Here is a 19,670-nt window from a genome sequence, read left to right on the forward strand (position 1 = left end):
CTAACAACGACTTTGTGTTTTAGTGCAGTTTTGATCCAGGCTTTCGGTAGCATTGTGTAACACTCTCCTTTCGCTAGTTTCCCCACAAAAAAAGCTTGCGTCTTTTGAATCTTCTAGTGCTTTCAACCCAAAACCAAACCTGGGTCCATGGCTACTTCCAATTATTCATCCGCAACAGAAAAAAATTACGGTGTCGAGAAGTAGACAAGGACCCAAGTTCCATTTTGGGTCGGAAGAACTAGAAAACTCAAAAGATCGCCACTCTTTTAGTGAGGAAACTAGCAAAGGAAGAATGTTGCACTATGTTACCCAAAGAGTGGATCAAAACTACACTAAAACACAACACAAAAAAGGCCAATTTTAATTAGTTGAACGACAAGATAATCGATAAAAAACTAAAGAAAGTTTAAACGGTAAGCATAAGAAAAACCACGCACCTGGGATGAAGAGAGAAAAAGGAGAGGACGAAGACAATGACACTATGAGAAAATACAATGCAATGCCAGAAGAGATAAAAAGAAGAGGTGCGCAAGGGAGTAAAAGAAGAGGAGAAGCAGAGAAAAAGGAGAAGAGATGAAGACGCGATCAGAAACTGAGTGGTTAGAAGGGTCTACGGTTTATTTAAAATGAAATTGGGCGTCGGTTGCGCCAGAAACCGACGTCTATAGACGTCAGTGTTTGATCGGGATCCGACATCAATTCTTCTTAAAGAAGCTGAAAAGATTGACGCTTGATTTCCTGTCAGGGTAGTTCACGTCGGTGCCCCTCTTAGCCGACGTCTAAAATCCTCGAATTTGGTGAAAATAATCAATTACAGGAACGTAGAGGTCGCTTACGTTCAGAACCGACGTCTAAATTCAAGGATTTTTGTCTTCCCGCCTTCCAGATAGGCCTTAGATGTCGTCGTTTGACTACGTGACGTCTAAGCGCCTGGGAATTTGGTGAACAACATTAATTGTAGCCCAATCGACGTCGCTTGTTCAGGGGATCCGACGTCTATTCCACGTCTAGAGCTGAACCGTTTGACGTTTGATTTCCTGTCAGAGACTGAAACGTCGGTGCCATTTTCTAGACGCCGTCGAATTGTCTGTCTTATCACATACCTCAGGAAATTTGACGTCGGTTTAGGGCAGGTGCGACGTCTATGATGTCATAGACGTCGCCTAACATCAAAACTGACGTCTAGTTTACCAATATATTTACGATAATGCCACCATGCAATAATAGACGTCGGTTTTTCATGAAACCGACATCTCATGAGTGACATTAAACAGCGTTTTTGCACTAGTGTGAGGAAAACGACCATTTTTTCATATGTAGACAGAGTCAAGTTCGAAAGAGAAAATATACTATGGGTGAAGATAGAGACCCAATGAGAAGAAAGAAAAAAACCTACAATGCTCTCTCTCAATCACCTTAAGGTGAGGTCAAGTAGTAAAAGAGAGAGAGCTCTTAATTTAAGTAAGAGTTAAAATTGAAAGAAAATAATAAATAAAATACATATTAATATGTAAAATAATGTATTAAGACAAGATGACATAAAGAAACGAAACCATTTAAAATTTTGTATTTTGTTTAACAAACAACATTGAATGAAATAAATATTTATACATAAATTGTCTATTAAATAATGTTTTGCAAAAATAACGTTATCTAGCATATATAGTTTAATAGACAATGTTTAACGTCTAATAAAAGAAAATGTCTAAGTGTACGTTTAACAAAACACTAAAGATTAAATTTGTATATTTAAATAGCATTTAAAGAAAAGAATTGTTTGGGAAAAGTTTGCTAAATGATGTGATGAAACTTACAAACAATTTTATAAAATAAGCATTTAATATTTTACATCGTCTAAAGATCATATATTAAATGCTTTTTTTCTCAACATATTTCTATCAACGAGCTGATATGTCCCAGTATGTTTTAAACACGCAATATGCTTAAACAATTACCAATGTTGTAGAAAAAGATAGGCCAATACTGTCAACCAAGAGCGGGTGAATTGGTTTGACTTTAAAAATATGTTCTTTCAAAATCTTTGATTTCTTGGAATGCAATATGACAAATATAATGAATCAACAAATAAAAGAGATAAGAAAGAGAAAGATTAACACCAAGATTTATACTAGTTCGGCCAAGCCTACGTCCAGTCTTCTTCAACAACCTTAGTTGAAGGATACCACTATAATGATTGGGTTTACAAGCACAAATACAATGAATACCTTACAATGACCTCTCCTTCCCCACTCAAAATCACTTATAGGATAAAAGAGGTGAACAATCCTCATACTTTTACAACCCAGAAAGTAATCACAACTTTTTGTCACCTTAGAGATACCCCTCTCTAAGAATACCTTGAGAGCAATCCCAACTCTTAATGAGAACAATCACAGTTCTCTCCCCCTAGCACAACAACACAGGAACTCAATCTATAGATTGAAAAGAATAAACTTGATCTTCACAACAAGCACTCTAATAATGCATATATGATCAACAACCTTTCAGCACACTTCTTGATAGAATCTTGATGTATAAACCTGATGAAGGTTGAAAAACAGCTAATTTCATATGTCAATTTGGACCAAATTACACCCTTTACTACTCGGAATGAGCTTAGAATCAAGCAAAACTCAATAAATGAGTCTGAAGAGAGTCAAAAGCGATTTTTAGCGATTTTATGCTTGTTTTGCATTGTTTTGAAGCTAATTTGAGAAAAATAGAGAATGGAGTTGAAGATACAGGTCGTTGACTCAAGAAAAGTGCAGAAAAATGAAGATTTGAAGAGTCGACGCACCGCCCGGCGGCACACTTAAACCGCCGGGCGGTCCAGGACGAGGAGAAGGCATAGCGATTGACGCTGGGCGGGCCTGAGGCAAACCGCCCGGCGGTGGTGATTGCCGCCGAGCGGTAGGGCGATTTGTGGCAAACCGCCGGGCGACACACTTAAACCGCCCGGCGGTGGCTCGCTGGACTTGGGCCCATTTTCTGACGCGCTCCTTACCTATATATACCCCTATTGCGAGTTCAGAGTCATCCTTTTGACAGGGGAGAATGGCCAGACCTAATTTTGCTCTCTGGAGAGGATCTCTTGGATGCTTAGGCTCCTTTTCATCTTTTCTAGGGTTTGCTTTTCCATTCTTCTTCCCTTTTTCATCTAGTTTCACCATGTCTATGGTGAACTAAACCCTATTGTTGTTGGGGGAAACAATGTAATCTTTTGATACTCTCTCTTATTGAATCTCTTGATTATTTATATGGTCTCCATATGTTTTGATTGATTATTGTTGGGTTATCATCTATACTTAAGGCCTTTATCGTTTAACTCATTCGGTATATTGATGTTTGTCTTTGTTGATATGGGGACGTACAGTAATGACATGAACTGGTGAGTAATCTCTTGATTNTNCAATNNCACCTANNGATAGGGGTAGGACGATCAATTGCGCTAACTTCTGTTTATAATGCGGTATTAAAAACTAGGGGAGGCTAGGGATAGCAAGCCAGTAGTTAATATTAGGCCCTTTTCGCCGAGGGATCGAGTTAAGGGGAGGCTAAGAAAGTCGCATAACAATTAATCAAACTAATATTCAAGGGTAGTATGTAAGAGAGAGCGGAATAGATGAAATTGTAACCCCCAACAACATCCATTCATCCATTGTTTTCGTTTGTCAATTGAATCAACTCTATTATTTTGCATGTTAATATTTTTGTTCTCAAATCCAATTTATTAATTTTTATTTTTCAAGTCTTATTATTTTAATTCACGCGAACGAAGAAGCCATACGAGTCTCTTTGGAAAACGATACTTGGTCTTACCATTTATATTACTTGTACGATTTGGTACACTTGCCAATTTTTCAACAAGTTTTTGGCGCCGTTGCCGGGGACTCGACGTATATTTGTCTAGTAGTGTGAATTGATTGAATTTGACTTGATTGTAATTAATTTTGTTTTATTCTTCTTTTATTGCGTTTTGTTTTATTTTCTATAAAAGTGCTTTTAGGGTGTGTTTCTTGTGTATGCAGGAAACAATACATACTAGAAGTAGGAAAAACCAACAACCTCTGCTAGAAGGTCTACCATACGAGAGGAGGAAGAGACGTCCTTTACGTGAAAGACCTCTTTCTCCAGAAGTTGCTTCGCATTCTTCACCTGATACTTTTGAACCAGATCTTGAGGAGATGGCCAATCAACCTCCTCCCCAAACGCACCTTGGGGGACGCAGCTAATACAGTTGGTCCCTTGAATTTTAACAGCATTGTAGTTCCAGCAGACAATACAACCAGCATGGTGATGAGTCCGACGCTCATCCAGTTAGTCCAGAACAACCAATTTCATGGGTTGTCAAATGAAAATCCTGACGAATTTTAATTGATTATGTTATTAATGTAATCGACTATGTTTTTCCTGCTAGTTTAACAGTTTTTGACAACATTTCAAAATTCGACTTTTAACCGATTATAATGTGCATGCACTTGATTAAACACTTCTTAACAACCAAAAATAAATGCAATATGACCGTTATAACAATATTGACTTGAAAGAAATTGAATTCATCCTTCACATGACCCTCAACTGATCGGCTACTCACCACATATCATTCACACACACCTCCATACACCTTACAATCTACTGTTGGAACACTTTGTCCATTAGCCGTTGATAGGTGGCCCCCGCATTCTTTAGGCCGAACGACATCACATCATAACAATAATTAGACTGCTTAGTTATAAAAGCAGTTTTTTCACTATCCGAACGTTACATAGGGATTTGGTTATACTCTGAATACGCATCCGAAAAACTAAGAACCTCATATCCTGAAACTCCATCTACCAATCCGTCAATATTGGGAAGAGGGTATGTATCCTTTGGACATGCTTTGATCAGATCAGTGAAATTCGTGCACATCCTCCACTTGTCGTTAGACTTCTTTACCATTACCACATTTGCCAACCAAGTGGTGTATTTTATTTCTCTAAATAAACCGGCTTCCAGTAACTTCTGAATCTCCTCATCAACCACTCTTCTCTTTTCTACTCCTAACCTTCTCTTCTTTTGTGAGACCAACCGTGCATCCTTAAACAAGGACATCTTATGGGAAACCACATTGGGGTAAATTCCAAGCATGTCTGCCATAGTCCATGCGAATAAATCTTTATTCTTGTTTAACACCCTACCGGCACTAGTGCAAAAACGCTATTTAACGTCACCCATAAGACGTCGATTGGAGGGTAGCCCGACATATATTAGCGGATGATGGCATTACCGTAAATAAGTTGGTAAACACAACGTCAGTTTATAGAGCAAACAACGTCTATTATATAGTAGACGTCGGCTGTGCCCTAAACTGACGTCCAAGGGCCTCCATGAACGTCGGTTGTGATGGGGGGCTGATGTCTACCTGGCTGCAATTAATGCTCTTCACCTGATTCCTACACGATTAAACGTTACGTAGTCAAAAACCGACGTCTATAATGTGTTAGACGTCTGTGCTCCCTTAACATGACGTCAATGGGCTTGTCCGGAAGGCGCGAAGACAGTCAATTTCTGCAACATAGACGTCGGACTTCTGGGGGTGCGACGTCTATGTGCCTATAATTAATGCAATTACCCAAACTCGCAGGCATTTTGAGGTCCAGTATCAGGGCACTGACATCTAAAATGTTATAGACGTCGGCGCCCCAGGACAATCGTCGTCTACTTCCCTAACAGGAAATGAAACGTCAATTTGATTAGCGCCGTAGACGTCGGCGCCCCTTGTCTCCGACGTCTAAGAGGCAGATTAAAAGTTTTTTATAGATGTAGGTTTCCGCATCAACCGACGCCTCATTTCATGTTAAATAAACTGCATACTCGGAGGAGTTTCGTGGAATTGCAGTTTCGCTTAGCAGACTCACATTTTTGCCACATTTAATCGTCTTCCTCCTCTTCTTTTTCTCTCTTGCGCCATTGCGTTCCAGTTTCTGATAATATCATTGTCTTCCTCCTCTCCTTTTTCTCTCTTGCGGCATTGCGTTTCAGGTGCGTGTTTTCTTATTTAAACCGTTTAAACTTTGTTTAGACCGATTATATTAGTCTTCTAGTTCAGCTGCTCAAAATTTGTTTTCCTCGTGTTGTGTTTTAGTGCAATTTTCTTCCTCTTTTGGGGTAACGCAGTACCACATTCTTCCTTTGCTAGCTGCCTCCCAAAAAAAGCGGCGTCTTTTGGATTTCTCGTGGCGTTTCGACCTAAAAGCGACCCTGGGTCGTTGCCTAATTATCGTTTCACCGTAATTTTTCCCTGTTGCGGTTGAAAATGGAACTAAGCAAAGACTCTTGTTCGGTTTTGGGTTGAAATGTCATGAGAAATTCAAAAGAGACAAGCTTTTTTTCGGGGGAAACTAACAAAGAAAGAGTGTGCTACTGGGCTATCCAAAGACAGGAACAAAACTGCACTAAAACACAACGACTATATTAGACGTCGGTTAGTTACATGTTCGAAGTCTTTATGTGCTCTTAGACGTCAGTTATTGCTTGATCCGACGTCTATATATTGCCTTTAGCCGACGGATTACGCCTGCACCGACGTTTAGTGACGTCGGACATTGCACTAACTGATGTCTGAATAGACGTCTGTTATATGGATTTTCGACGTCCTATTAACGTCACCAATATTGACATCGATTGTTAAGTAGACGTTAAAGCACAAAATAACCGACGTTAAACAGCATTTTTGCACTAGTGCGACCTCCTGAACCTGAACGTCAGTTAGGCTTCGTCCTACCATAGTAACTTGATCTTCTTCCTTTCCTTAAAGGAAAGGCTGCACCTCCCCTAATGGTTCCACCCGATCCTCTGTGTTCGTTTTGGGATCCAACTCGGCCATAGCTACCTCCGATCGAGCCTCAAGCAGTTTAGCAACCAAAGGCTTCATCTTTAATCCCGCAGCATAACATTCGCGAGCCATCTTCTGATCTACTTGAACAACGCATACCTTTCCATCCTCAGATATGTACTTTAACGTCAAATGAGGAGTAGATACAATAGTCCCAAAAACATTTAAGCACAGTCATCCAAGCAAGACATTGTATGAGGTATTGGCCTCCACTAACAAAAGTCTTACTTTAATTTCCTTAACATTTTTCTCAGTCCCCAAGCTCATCTTGAGGTCAACATAGCCTCTTCTATCCACTCGTTCCCCCGCAAACCCCAAGATTTGTTCATGGAAAGGCATGATCATGTTGTCCGATATGTCCATTTGTTGAAATGCCTTCCAATATAAGATATTAGTTGAACTTCCCTGATCCACAAGAACCTTGCTCATGTTGTACCGAGCGATTATGGTTGTTATAACCATGGGATCATCCTGGTTAGGATCGGGAGCATGAAAATCTTCATCTAAAAAAGTAATTGTTGGCATGGATCTACGTATTATCTCCGCCCGATTGACACTATGCAAATTTCTCAAATGACGTTTCCGCGCTGAGGAAGAGGGTCCTCCACCAGCGAATCCTCTAGAAATCGTATTAATAACACCCCGTAATGGTCTTTCCCGACTTTTATTCCTGCTACGTCGATCGGTCACAACGGATTCCCTCCTTCCATCGGGTTATTCCTTCTAGGTGGACGACCTCTCCCACTCGAAGTACTTTGCCTATGATCTTGTACAAATTTCTGTAAATGTCCCGTCTGCACTAAGCTTTCCAAATTATCCTTTAAAGTAATACAATCCTCTGTAGTATGCCCTAAGTTTTGGTGATATCTACAATGTTTTCACTCATCAGCACCTCGGGACGTTGGTGACTGAGTCAAAGTCCACAAGTCAGCTCTTAAAGCTTTCTCCATTACCCTCACCCTGGGGGCGTTCAAAGGCGTATAATGAACATATTGTGGGACCTTAGGAAGGTCCGCACTTTTCTTCTCAATTCCCCCCTCTTCTCTTCTGAACGCCCTTCTCTCGTCCCTTATTCCCCGATTAGACTTGGCCATCTGCACAACCTCCTCTCTCTGCCCTCTTTGAAAATCATGTCCTTCTTCAACCCGTATAAAACTCACTGCCCTGTTTTGTAGCTCCACCAATGTCTGAGGCTCCTCCGCGTAAAGATAGTCAGTCGACGAACGGTCCTGGTCTCAAAGTAGTCGTCAAGGCGTTTATTATCAATCTATGATCAACGTTCCTCACTTGTCACACAGTCTGATGAAACCGATCCATAAACATCTTAATGGTCTCCCCTCTCCCCTACTTCATTCTTACCAAAGTCGTATACGTCAAACCCTGTGTTCTATTAGATGCATATTGTTTGCTAAACAACTGTCTCAACGTAGCGAATCCATCGACTGTCCTAGGCTGTAGTGAATGAAACCAGTCTAATGCCTCATCTTTCAGTGACAAAGAAAAAACTATGCACCAAACCAGCTCATCGGAATAATACACTGCTATAGCATCCACAAAGGATCGAAGATGTTTTACGGGATCCGTTAAACCTCCATATCTTTCCATCACCGAAAGCACTTTATTCTCCGGCATAGGTGCCCTCGTGACAGTCGCAGTGAACGGATGAAGCCCCTCCGCCTGATAGGGGTGCTCAATAAGTACTAAATGGTTCACCCGACCTCAATCATTGTTTAGGTTCCGATTCTGATTTTTCGCATTATGATCGGCTTGATTCTCGGCATCATGTCCGACCAGATTCTCCACATTTTCCCCACCCTGTGCACTACGCCTTGATGCATTAATTACCCCCCGTTAAGGGTGGGCAAATGGAACTCCACTGTACTGAACTGCTAAAAACTGTACTGAACTAAAAGCTAGTTTGTTTAAATTGAAGTGTAAAATAGTTCAGACAAACTGAACTATTTTTTGTTTTATCAGACTAAACTGTACTGTATTGTACTAAATTGTACTAAACTACAATATAAATTGAACTGAACTAGTAACTGAATTGTAAATTGTACTAAAACTATAATATAAATTGAATTGAACTACTAACTGAATTGTAAATTATACTAAACTATAATCACTTTTACACTATTTTACTTGTTTTATACTTTCTTTTTTTTTTTACAAAAAATATATTTTTATATTCTATGTCAAGTAAATGTAAAAGTGTGTCATGATATCATTACTAGTAAAATAAAGAAATGTAACCCTAAAATAAGATTTTGGTAGTGATAAATAAATATTAAATATTTGAATATTTATTTAATATTTTTATTAGATATATCTTTTAAAAAAATCTATTAGACCATTTTTCGCCATTCACCTGCTATAAAGTCTCTGTTTAAGAAGTATTTTTACGAATAAAACTGCTTCGAAACTCTGTGAAAGTCTTTTAAATTGTTTGATTTGAATAATTTGAGTTACACGAGTTGCTTCAACTTTTTTAAATGATTTGAATAAAAATTTGAATAAATTTTAAAAGAAAGTATATGTGTTAAAGATTAATTAATGTATCGTTCAACTTTTTTAAATAATTTGAATAAAAATTTGAATAAATTTTAAAAGAAAGTATGTGTTAAAGATTAATTAATGTATCGTACGACAGTACAATTAACTATAGTTAACTGAACCGAAAATTTATTAAGTTTGGTTTTTAAAAACTGAACCATAAAATAGTATATTTAAGTTATAGTAAAAATGGATCAGTTCTTTTTAGTATAATATAGTACAATTAACTACTGTACAATTCAGTATTTTTTGCCCTGCCCTACCCCCTGCTCCGCTTTCATGGGTTGCATGACTACTCTCCCCTGCATTCTCCAGATCAACAACTTCATTATTCACCGACTGCACAATCTGCCCTCTTAACCCATTGCCCTGTTCAGTCCTCATAGCTGTCATCTCTGCCCTCATCTCCTGCATCTACCTTTGCATCTCCTACAATAGTTACAAATGAAGCTCTCCTGCCATTGTGATCTCACTTGGGTTGCTCACACACTCTCGGGCCCCACGGTGGGCGCCAAATGTTTCGGTTATAGGATCCGAGACTGTTGACACTCCAATATTCCCTTTGATCACCTTCTGTTGAGAATCTCTTCCGCAACATCGAACAGTTGTGACCTGCAAAAAACACTCCGACGCTTAAGTCAGATCGGTCTCAAGGAGGTCAAAGTGTATATTATTGGAAAAAGTCTCTTTACCTGGTCATTAACACTACATTTATACTAGAGCCGTCAAAATGGGTCACAACCCGCGAGCCAACCCGGCCCACCACGGGTTTGAGCCGGGTTGGGTTTGAAAAAATTGAATTTTTTTTATGCGGGTCAGATTTCAACCCGACTCATTTAAACCCGGCTCATGCGGGTTGAACCCGTGGTGGGCCGGGTTGACCCGTCAACCCACCTACCTAATTTTATTTTTTGAATTTATTATTTTATTTATGGAACTTATGGCATATAAGAAACTTATTTGTATGTTTTTTGTGTTTGTTTTTCGATAACATTTGGATTATATTGTACTTNTTATTATTATTTTGAATTGTGTTCAGTTTAACATCATTTTTTGGGAGTGAAATTTGTTTAAATTTAAATATAGAAAGTTTGTAATTTTTTTTATTTAAAAAAATTGTAATTAAATGGGCTAGTGAGCCAATCCGTTTACCCACCAACCCGTGGTGGGTCGAGCCGGGTTCATATTTTTCTGGCTCACTGATAAATGAACTGGGTTGGGTTGACTCACTAAGTGACCAACCCGTGGTGGGCCGGATCGGGTCGAGCCGGGTTACCCGTTTTGACAACTCTAATTTATACGCATTATTCTCAGTGATTAACATTAACTGCTCTTTAATACCATATATTCCATTTCTCCTTATGCAATATTCGTCCATTAAGACCATTTATGCTGCTTCTAGCGCCATTAATTACCTTTTAATGCTCCCTTTAATGCTCTTTCGTTGTCAACATTTCAACCAAGCTCTCTCGGCTTCATCGACGGATCACCCTTCAACCTCCGTCCCCCACTGTACTGCGTTCCTGACTCTATATTACAATAAATATATTTTGAATTTTATTTTAATATGATTCTATTTTATTAAAATTTAGTAGTAAGTTTTATAAAATTATTGTCAATTAAACTATATATTTATTAAAATTATACCTGTTATTCTTTTTAGTTCGAGATCTACTATATTTATATCATTTATTCAAAATAAAAATATATTTTTCTTTTCTAGAAAATTAAATTTAATATAATTTTACAATTCTGAAAATATAATCGAATTAATTCACAACTCCAAAAGCTCAAATTCCATTAATCTCATAAATTAAATAATTTACTATGAATTTTAAAATAATGCATTCATATTATAATAGATTGGTCAAGTTATATTCGATGTTCATTCCTAAACTCGACCCACTTAACTCGCAAGTTAAAATGAGTTTGAGATGGATTGAAAGTGGATTGATTCTTAATCCACCAACACTAGTTCTTTATTAGTTTTTTACAATTTTTTTATAATTTTTTTGTTATAAATATTTACTATTTCCAATTCTGTAAATTGACTATAATGGTTTAATAGTTTGAATGTTTAATTTATTTGTTTATCAAGACATTTAAATTTTCAACTACTATTTTTTATAATATAATGTTTAACCAGATAATTTAAAATCTTGATTGTAGTGCTATAAAAGATTAATTGAGTCAATTGAAGAACAAAATATTTTTAATTAATCAATTTATTAACTTACCAATTTTTGGTAGGTTTAATCAAGTTACAAATCTGACTCAAAAAATTGAGTTAGATTGAATTGACTCAATTTTATCTCAACTTATTATTCCAATAAATATTGATGCATAGTTTAAAAAGAATGAACTTATACAAACTTGAAAATGTTGGAAAGGGTGTGGGTTATAACTAGTGAAGGTAAACATAAAAGTATTTAGTGTACGTTATGTTTAACCAAGTTAGAATACTACTTGTGCTTCACTTATATATAACATTTATCTTTTTCTGATAGAAAAAGATAACATTGTTGATGGATAAAGTGTTTAGTAACTTATGTGTTAAATTAATTTATATCAATGGAAGAAAAAGTGAGAGGAAATGTTCACTATAAATAGTAAAAATAGGAATAGAAAAACATTCCAATGGCTTAATAGTTTCATATCACTATGGATTTGAGATCAAGGGGCAATTGAAATTGTAAATTCCTTCTTCACCATTACAATGCATCTTTTAAGAACAAAAATGCGATAAAACTCTTAATTTAGAAGTACAAAAAAAAATTCGGATGTGGTGATTGAATTTAACAATGTTATCTTAATGGGTTTAAAGTTGGAACATTGGTTGTTTGTAAAAATGGAAACAAGGTTAAAAAACTAATCATTGTTCTCCAAGATAATTAAAATCCTTATTCCCTAAATCCTCAGTTGGGTGAATGAAAAAATAATTTAAAATATAAAATCTCATTCCCTCTAAATCTCGACTAGAAATTTTATTTTATAAGAATTGAAATCAAAACCAATTTAATGTATTTTACTTCTTTTAAAGTGAATAATACATATGTTAGGGGATTTAATATAAAAAAAAAGCTTTAAAGTTAAAACACAACCTTCTTAAATAATAGAAAATAATTTAAAATGAAATAAGTTCATTTGTCAAACATGCCTAATTTGGTGAATCGAATGTTTTTTAAACTAGTCAAATTAATAAATTAGAGATAAGCTTATAAGATTCTCCAATACACTTTAATTGAGAATTATAAACTATAAATTATTAATTATAGTTTTTTAATAATTAGCCATATTAAAAAATGACTAGACTGTTTTAAATACTTAAAACCTTAGCTTATTTAATTAATAAGTGATCTTGAAAGTCATCTCTATTTACTAAATAAACTTTCTCTTCCAAGTATATATGTATACATTTCATATACGTTTATCTAATACTAAAGTCACCCCATTTAATTTCGTTTACATACATACAGTTGAATTTTCAATATCCATGGTGCCATCAATGTACTAAAGAATATAATTAAAATATGAAGTTCTAAATAATTACTAGAAGACATCCATAAAATATGTAAAATGAATTTCTATTAAAATTAAAGTGAAAAAAAACAACCTAGTTCTCCACCTTTCTCGTGTAATTTATGACTAGAAAGGCATAATATTATTGCTATTAATAAGATGAACAAGAATATCAGCCTATCATGTGTACTCGCACGGCAAAATCTGCTCTATTCAAAACACTTATCATTGCAAGGAAAATTACATTCCAACCAATTCATTGGAAAACTTTTTTTTCAAAACAAACAATCTGCACGTCTGTAGTGGTTGGACGTACGGATTTGTATATATATAGCATAGACAAGATTTAAGAAAAATAAATACTCATCTATATATTCATATAAGCATGTTTCATATTAACTTATTTAAACAAAATTTTAATTTTAATTAGACTATTTTTAATATAAAATCAAGAAGCAAAAGAATACCTAATTAATTTCATGGCAAGGAGACCTAATGTTGAGTCATAATTATTGTTTTCTCCTATGTATAAAAATGCATGAAATGGATCGATCGGAACTCCACAACTGCCAGCACATAAACAAACGTAGGGACAGTACTTCCAACCTTAGAGAAACTCATTAATTTTTGCAAAAACCTGTCTTGTTCATCTGTACAAATCACTTATGCAGAATGAAGTTGAGAAGTAAAGTTCTTATTGGTTAAAGAAATATGTTGGAGACAATTTTCCAGTATTATAATTATCCTCTCTTGACAGAAGGTCACGTTTGCTTTGGCCATATGGCAAAAGATAATGTATCACTACAACCATTGTTGACATTGAGAGCTATAAGACTGTCTAGGTCACCGTAGAACATGAAAGAGAGAGATAAGGGTTTCTTAGTATGCATGAGAAGTCTACGTGAAGAAATGGAGTTATGGTTGGCTGAAAATGTTTCACTTCTATTTTATTTTGTTTATTTTTTTTCTGGTATTTATATATTTTTTAACTTTATCTACACTCCAGGGTGACATTGGACCTAAATTCTTTGTGCTTATACATTAGGTTGCCCTAATCCCACTCAACTCTATATCCATATTATAATTGTTTCTTTTCCAAATATAAACCTGATTTGTTTAAGAAACTGGTAAGAGCTAGCTTTAGTCAGAGTAAAAGGGACAAAAACACTTGCAAAAACAAAAGGGGAGGAAAAACCTACATTTATTCTTGTACAAGTTTTCACACACACCATGTACAAAGAAGAACCAAACTTGAGATCAAAGCAATCCCATTTTTTTATTCTTATATGTTTCCTGTGCAACCAACCCTCTTTCTGATTGTTAATCTCATTCTCTATTTAGATTTTTGGGCATCTCTTTCTCACTTTCTCGTTAAGTGCAAGCACAGAGGTTGGGAAAACCACTGCAATATTATTCACGACTCATGCAAAAGTGAAGGAGAATTTAATTCCTTCCCACCACTCCTTCACAAGTAGTTGCATGAGCCTGCAAGCTTTAGAAGAGACAAGTTTTCCTTTTTCTCCCTTTTTTTAATTCTTACTACTTTCAATCCCTCTCTTAACTCAAACGTTTCACACTCTCTCTCTCTCTCTCTCTCCTTTAGTTTCTCTTCCTTTTTGTTTTATAGCAGCTCTCCAAAGAACAAAAAGAGGGTGTCCATAAATGGAATGAGTGACGAAAACAAGAGAAAAACAAGAAAATGACTCAGTGCAGTGACCCTAACATCATAGTGGAGGGACGAAAGGATAGCATAATTAGAACTTGTCCTACATGTGGTCATCATATCAAATGCCAAGAACAGGTTCTTCTTCTTTTTACTACTGTAAAAAACTGTCAACCCTTTTGTTAATAAAACCTTATGTTTATATATCATTACCCTTTTGGTTAGTTTTTATCTCCTTTGATTCATTTTTCAGTTTTTTTGGATTTGTTATAGGGAGGTGGAATTCATGACTTACCAGGACTTCCTGCTGGTGTGAAGTTTGATCCTACAGATCAAGAGATTCTTGAACATTTGGAAGCCAAGGTGCGATCTGATATTCATAAGCTTCATCCTCTCATTGATGAGTTTATTCCCACTCTTGAAGGCGAGAATGGAATCTGCTATACTCACCCAGAAAAGTTGCCAGGTCAAATAAAATATCTAAATATACACATCCTGTTTGATTCTTTACAATTTCTCAAATTTTTCTTCATTTCTGATGAGTCTAATTAATTTTTCAAATTTTACACTTTATTTGGATAAATATCTCTCTCTACTTATATCATTGATAGACTCTCAGAAAAATCTGTCTTTAATTATGCCAGATAAGTTACATTATTATTAAAGCCTCACTGTTATGCAATTTATATTGGCTTTGCAACACATATATATCAGTTTTATTGAAGCAACAATTTTGTGGCAGATGACCATTTACATTATCAGTTTAAGTTTAAATTATTTATATTATCTTATATATATCTGGATCAGTGGCGAAAGTAGAACCACAGAGATCAACGTGTCTTTTTTCTTTTTCAGGGGTGACAATATAATAATACTTTTATGCATAAACTTCAAGGAATTAAAAACTTTGAGGATGATATTACCCTTCAACTAACATAGCTATTACGCAGCACCTTCTTATTTCCTTTCCCTTATCTTAATTATGCACGTTGTACAGTTCCACATGAAAAATCAATATCAAATCTTTATCAGTAAAGTGTTTACATATATCATCATTTCTGAATGAAAACATGGAGAAACAAAACAGAAACACATGATGTTTTTTTTTTTTTTTTTTTTTTCATGTAAAAGATGAATTTGTAACAGACATTATAGTTTTGTGCAGGAGTTAGCAAAGATGGTCTGATCCGGCATTTCTTTCACAGGCCTTCAAAGGCATACACCACAGGAACAAGGAAGAGGAGAAAGGTGCATTCAGATGAAGATGGGAGTGAGACACGTTGGCATAAAACAGGTAAAACAAGGCCAGTCTACAACAGTGCCAAGTTGAAAGGGTACAAGAAAATCCTTGTACTTTACACAAACTATGGAAAACAAAGAAAGCCAGAGAAAACAAACTGGGTGATGCACCAATACCATCTTGGCAGTGATGAAGAGGAAAAAGAAGGGGAGTTAGTGGTGTCTAAAGTTTTCTACCAAACACAGCCTAGACAGTGCAGTTCCCTCATGAAAGACTCATCAGTTCCTGAGAAAAACATGAAGGGTCAAAGTGTTCATGAAGTGATCAATAGCAGAAACAAAAGCAACGGCTTTGTTGAGTATTACCATTCAAATTTCATCTCATTTGATCAAAGTGCTCAACACAGACCAACCACTGCTCAAGTAATTTCCCATTTTCCTGTGCATGAAGGTGCTTCTTTCAACATTCCTTGAATGAAGCAATGAAGAGTTATTATAAGGTAAAACTATATTAAATATATATACATAGAATTCATAATGCTGAGGCATTTCCATTATATATTATGAAAAAAATAAAATAAGTTAATTAACCTACTGTAGTTAGGAGGGGGAAATGTGGGAAGAATAAGGAGAGAAAATGCTTCATTGAAAACTAATGCATAGATACTCATATTATGCAGAAAGAGAATGGAAAGTAAAGAAGAAGATTTAGATGTAACACTTTTTTATTTTCTCTTTTCTTCCCTCTGTATTTTTGAGGGTACTTAATTAGCTTCTACATATCATGCTTTGTACAGTAGATTGAACGGCATCATGCCCTTGCTTGTGTACTTAAAGACTAACCATCAACCTGTACAAACATGATTTTCACCTTCTTCAACTACAGAATCTGTTTCTATGCCTTTTTCCATCAAAGTTTTAATTGATTGAAAACTTAATCATATTTATATAAGACTTAAGATTAGTTATATGAGAATTACAAACTATTAAAATTACAAATGCAATCCCTTTGACTTCGAAGAAAATAAAATTGATTGTTCTAATATATTTATGCTATCTGAAGTTAGAGTGTCAATGCTATTTTGCATTAGTTCATTAATGATTTTTTATGCTGCTTGTGTAAATCTAGTTATGTCGTTTATTAAATATATGTTTTATATTCTTTTGATTATACAAATGTGTATCTTGGTGTTTTCATTGTCAAAAGTGTAATTTTATAAAAGCAAGCCACACAACATTTGACAATTCTATAAATGATGTAAATTTAATAATTAAATTATGAATATATATATATATATATATATATATATATATAGGGTTAAATATGTTTTTAGTCTCTATACTTTGGGGCGATTTTGGTTTTAGTTTCTCTTTCAAACTAAAGTACAATTTAGTCCTTCAACTTTAGAAAACTCTGGTTTTAGTCCTTTTTACCAAAGTTAACATTTGAAGTAAAAATGTGTCAAAAAGTGTACACAATCCAAATGCTATAATGAAACGTGCTTGAAACAACAAATAAAGTTAAAAAATTTTGATAAAAAGGACTAAAACTAGAATTTTCTAAAGTTGAAGGACTAAATTGTACCTTAGTTTGAAAGAGGGACTAAAACCAAAATCGTCTCAAAGTATAGGGATTAAAAACATATTTAACCCTATATATATATATATATATATATATATATATATATATATATATATATATATATATATTTACTATGATGGAGTATTTCAAATTTAATAAAAAAATAATATAAACGATATTGGAATACTCGATATATATAATTTATTATGAAAGATTATTTTTAGATTATATATATTAAATTTATTCTTAAAAAAATATTTTAAACGTAAAAGTAAGTTTTTGGGAATAGCTATAGTAAAAACTATTTGTTTATTAAATGTATGTAATTAAATTTAATTGTATTTAATAAAAATTAATTCACTTACATTAATTCTACTTATTACCATTTTTATAATAAAATATTCTATTATAATTTTCATATTAAGTAATAAAATTAATTATTTATATATAATTGCGTATACTTAATATTTTTAAATGAATTGATTAAAAATGCCTTTCATGAATAATATATACTAACAAAAAACGAAAAATTTATATATATATATATATATATATTTAAAATAATTTTTTGTCTTTTGTTTTAGTTAATAATTATAAATAAAAATTAAAATAAATAAAAGCTGAATACAAAATATTAGAGTTAATATTAATTAAATAACTGAAGTTTTAGGTGTTGTGAGTTAGATCTATGATTCTTTTTATTAAATTCAAACTAAAACAATCCGATTAATAGTAGGTTGGATTCGATCAATAGGTAAAATAAATTAATAATTATTTTATATGTTTAAAAAAATATTTTTTGAAATAAATATCAAAACATACTCATTTTGAATGAACAGAAAAATATATAACCTTATATTAAATTATTTTTATACTACATTATACTTTAGTACAAATTTATTTAAACGTTGATGTAGAAATAAAACAATTGCAGGATATTTGAGTAAGTATAGGATTTAGCTAAGTAAAAAAGTGTAATTATTTAAGAATATCATTTAATACTGTTAATTTAATTATGTTAAATGGAATATTCACATATAAGTTTAATGTTGTTATAATTTTGATAAAAAAAAAAACAATGTTAATTTGTAAATAGTTTTTGCTGGTGGCAGAAACAAAGAAAAATTGCAACAGATTATACATTATATTTTGATGTGTTTAACAACACAATTCTTAATGAGTTCAAATTATTATTGCATGATATTGTTCTTCGAAATCTGAACTGAATCATTGAGGACTGAAGAAGGTGCTTGATATCCATAGGGCTATTAAAACCTGGATTAGAACCATTGTATGACTATGTGAGATGCAATTGAGTAAACTATCATTATATGAATTATTGACTTCAATTTATGATAAATAAACTATCATTATATGAAATTTGTTATCATCTACGCCAAAGTTATTATCTATGAAATATATATCTCTTTAATTCTCATCTTTTATTATTTAATCCTTCTATATACCACAACATTCTTTATTATGGTATTTTAAAGGATAAAATATAAAATTATGATACTGAAAAAAATATAAAAAAAAAAAAGAAGCTATGATATATATTGAAATTAAATGAAAAATAAATAAAAAAGAATATTATTTTAGTAGGTACACAAGAATTGTAGAACTACAATGTTTTAAAAATATTATTCGTGTTTCTGGGTTGGGCCTAGGCCTGTAAATCCCTAAAAGTCTTCGTTCTACGAGAACTTCTCCCTGTACATCCACAAATTGCCCTTAAGTAAAACTTGAACTATCAAAGTTAAAACAATAAAAAATATAAACGGAAGTGGAATATCTAATTGAAGGTCAAACAATTTCCTATTTTCTTTTAAGCCTTCAACCAATTTTATTTATTTTTTATAACAAAACCTTTTTATTCTTTATAAATAAATATATAAAAATTATTAAATCAATTACATCTAAAACTTCAAATAAATAAATCTACAAAAAAATATAATTAATAAACTAAAAATAAAATAAATAAAACAAGAGAATAGCAAAGGTACGGAAATGGATATTCGTCAGATATCCACGTTCGTCCATTTCTATGGAAGGTTGAACGGATTTCTCATATCCGACTTGGTTCTTTTTTTTATTTTTTTTCACAGGACACAAATTATATATATAAATAATAGTTTCTGATTGGTCTATTTTAAATATTTTTAAATATAAATTCAAATAAATTGTTGTGATATATATATATATATATATATATATATATATATATATATATATAT

General features: G+C 33.6%; 1 protein-coding gene across 1 annotated transcript; it reads left to right on the forward strand.

Moving 5' to 3' along the window:
• Positions 1-14,098: 14,098 nt before the first annotated feature.
• Positions 14,099-16,771, forward strand: LOC106755588 (NAC domain-containing protein 73). The gene is made up of 3 exons (XM_014637768.2): positions 14,099-14,750; positions 14,886-15,078; positions 15,778-16,771. The coding sequence occupies exons 1-3, from the start codon at positions 14,649-14,651 to the stop codon at positions 16,323-16,325; spliced, it is 843 nt and encodes a 280-aa protein (XP_014493254.1). The 5' UTR covers positions 14,099-14,648; the 3' UTR covers positions 16,326-16,771.
• Positions 16,772-19,670: the final 2,899 nt, after the last annotated feature.

The sequence above is a fragment of the Vigna radiata genome, chromosome 2, assembly GCF_000741045.1.
Source record: "Vigna radiata var. radiata cultivar VC1973A chromosome 2, Vradiata_ver6, whole genome shotgun sequence".
Taxonomy (NCBI): Eukaryota; Viridiplantae; Streptophyta; class Magnoliopsida; order Fabales; family Fabaceae; genus Vigna; species Vigna radiata.

What these genes read in the sequence shown, in the direction of transcription:
- LOC106755588 (XM_014637768.2), top strand. Translation starts at nt 14,649, where the DNA reads ATGACTCAGTGCAGTGACCCTAACATCATAGTGGAGGGACGAAAGGAT. An exon ending in ATATCAAATGCCAAGAACAG is followed by an intron (nt 14,751 to 14,885) that starts GTTCTTCTTCTT and finishes GATTTGTTATAG; the next exon opens with GGAGGTGGAATTCATGACTT. An exon ending in TCACCCAGAAAAGTTGCCAG is followed by an intron (nt 15,079 to 15,777) that starts GTCAAATAAAAT and finishes AGTTTTGTGCAG; the next exon opens with GAGTTAGCAAAGATGGTCTG.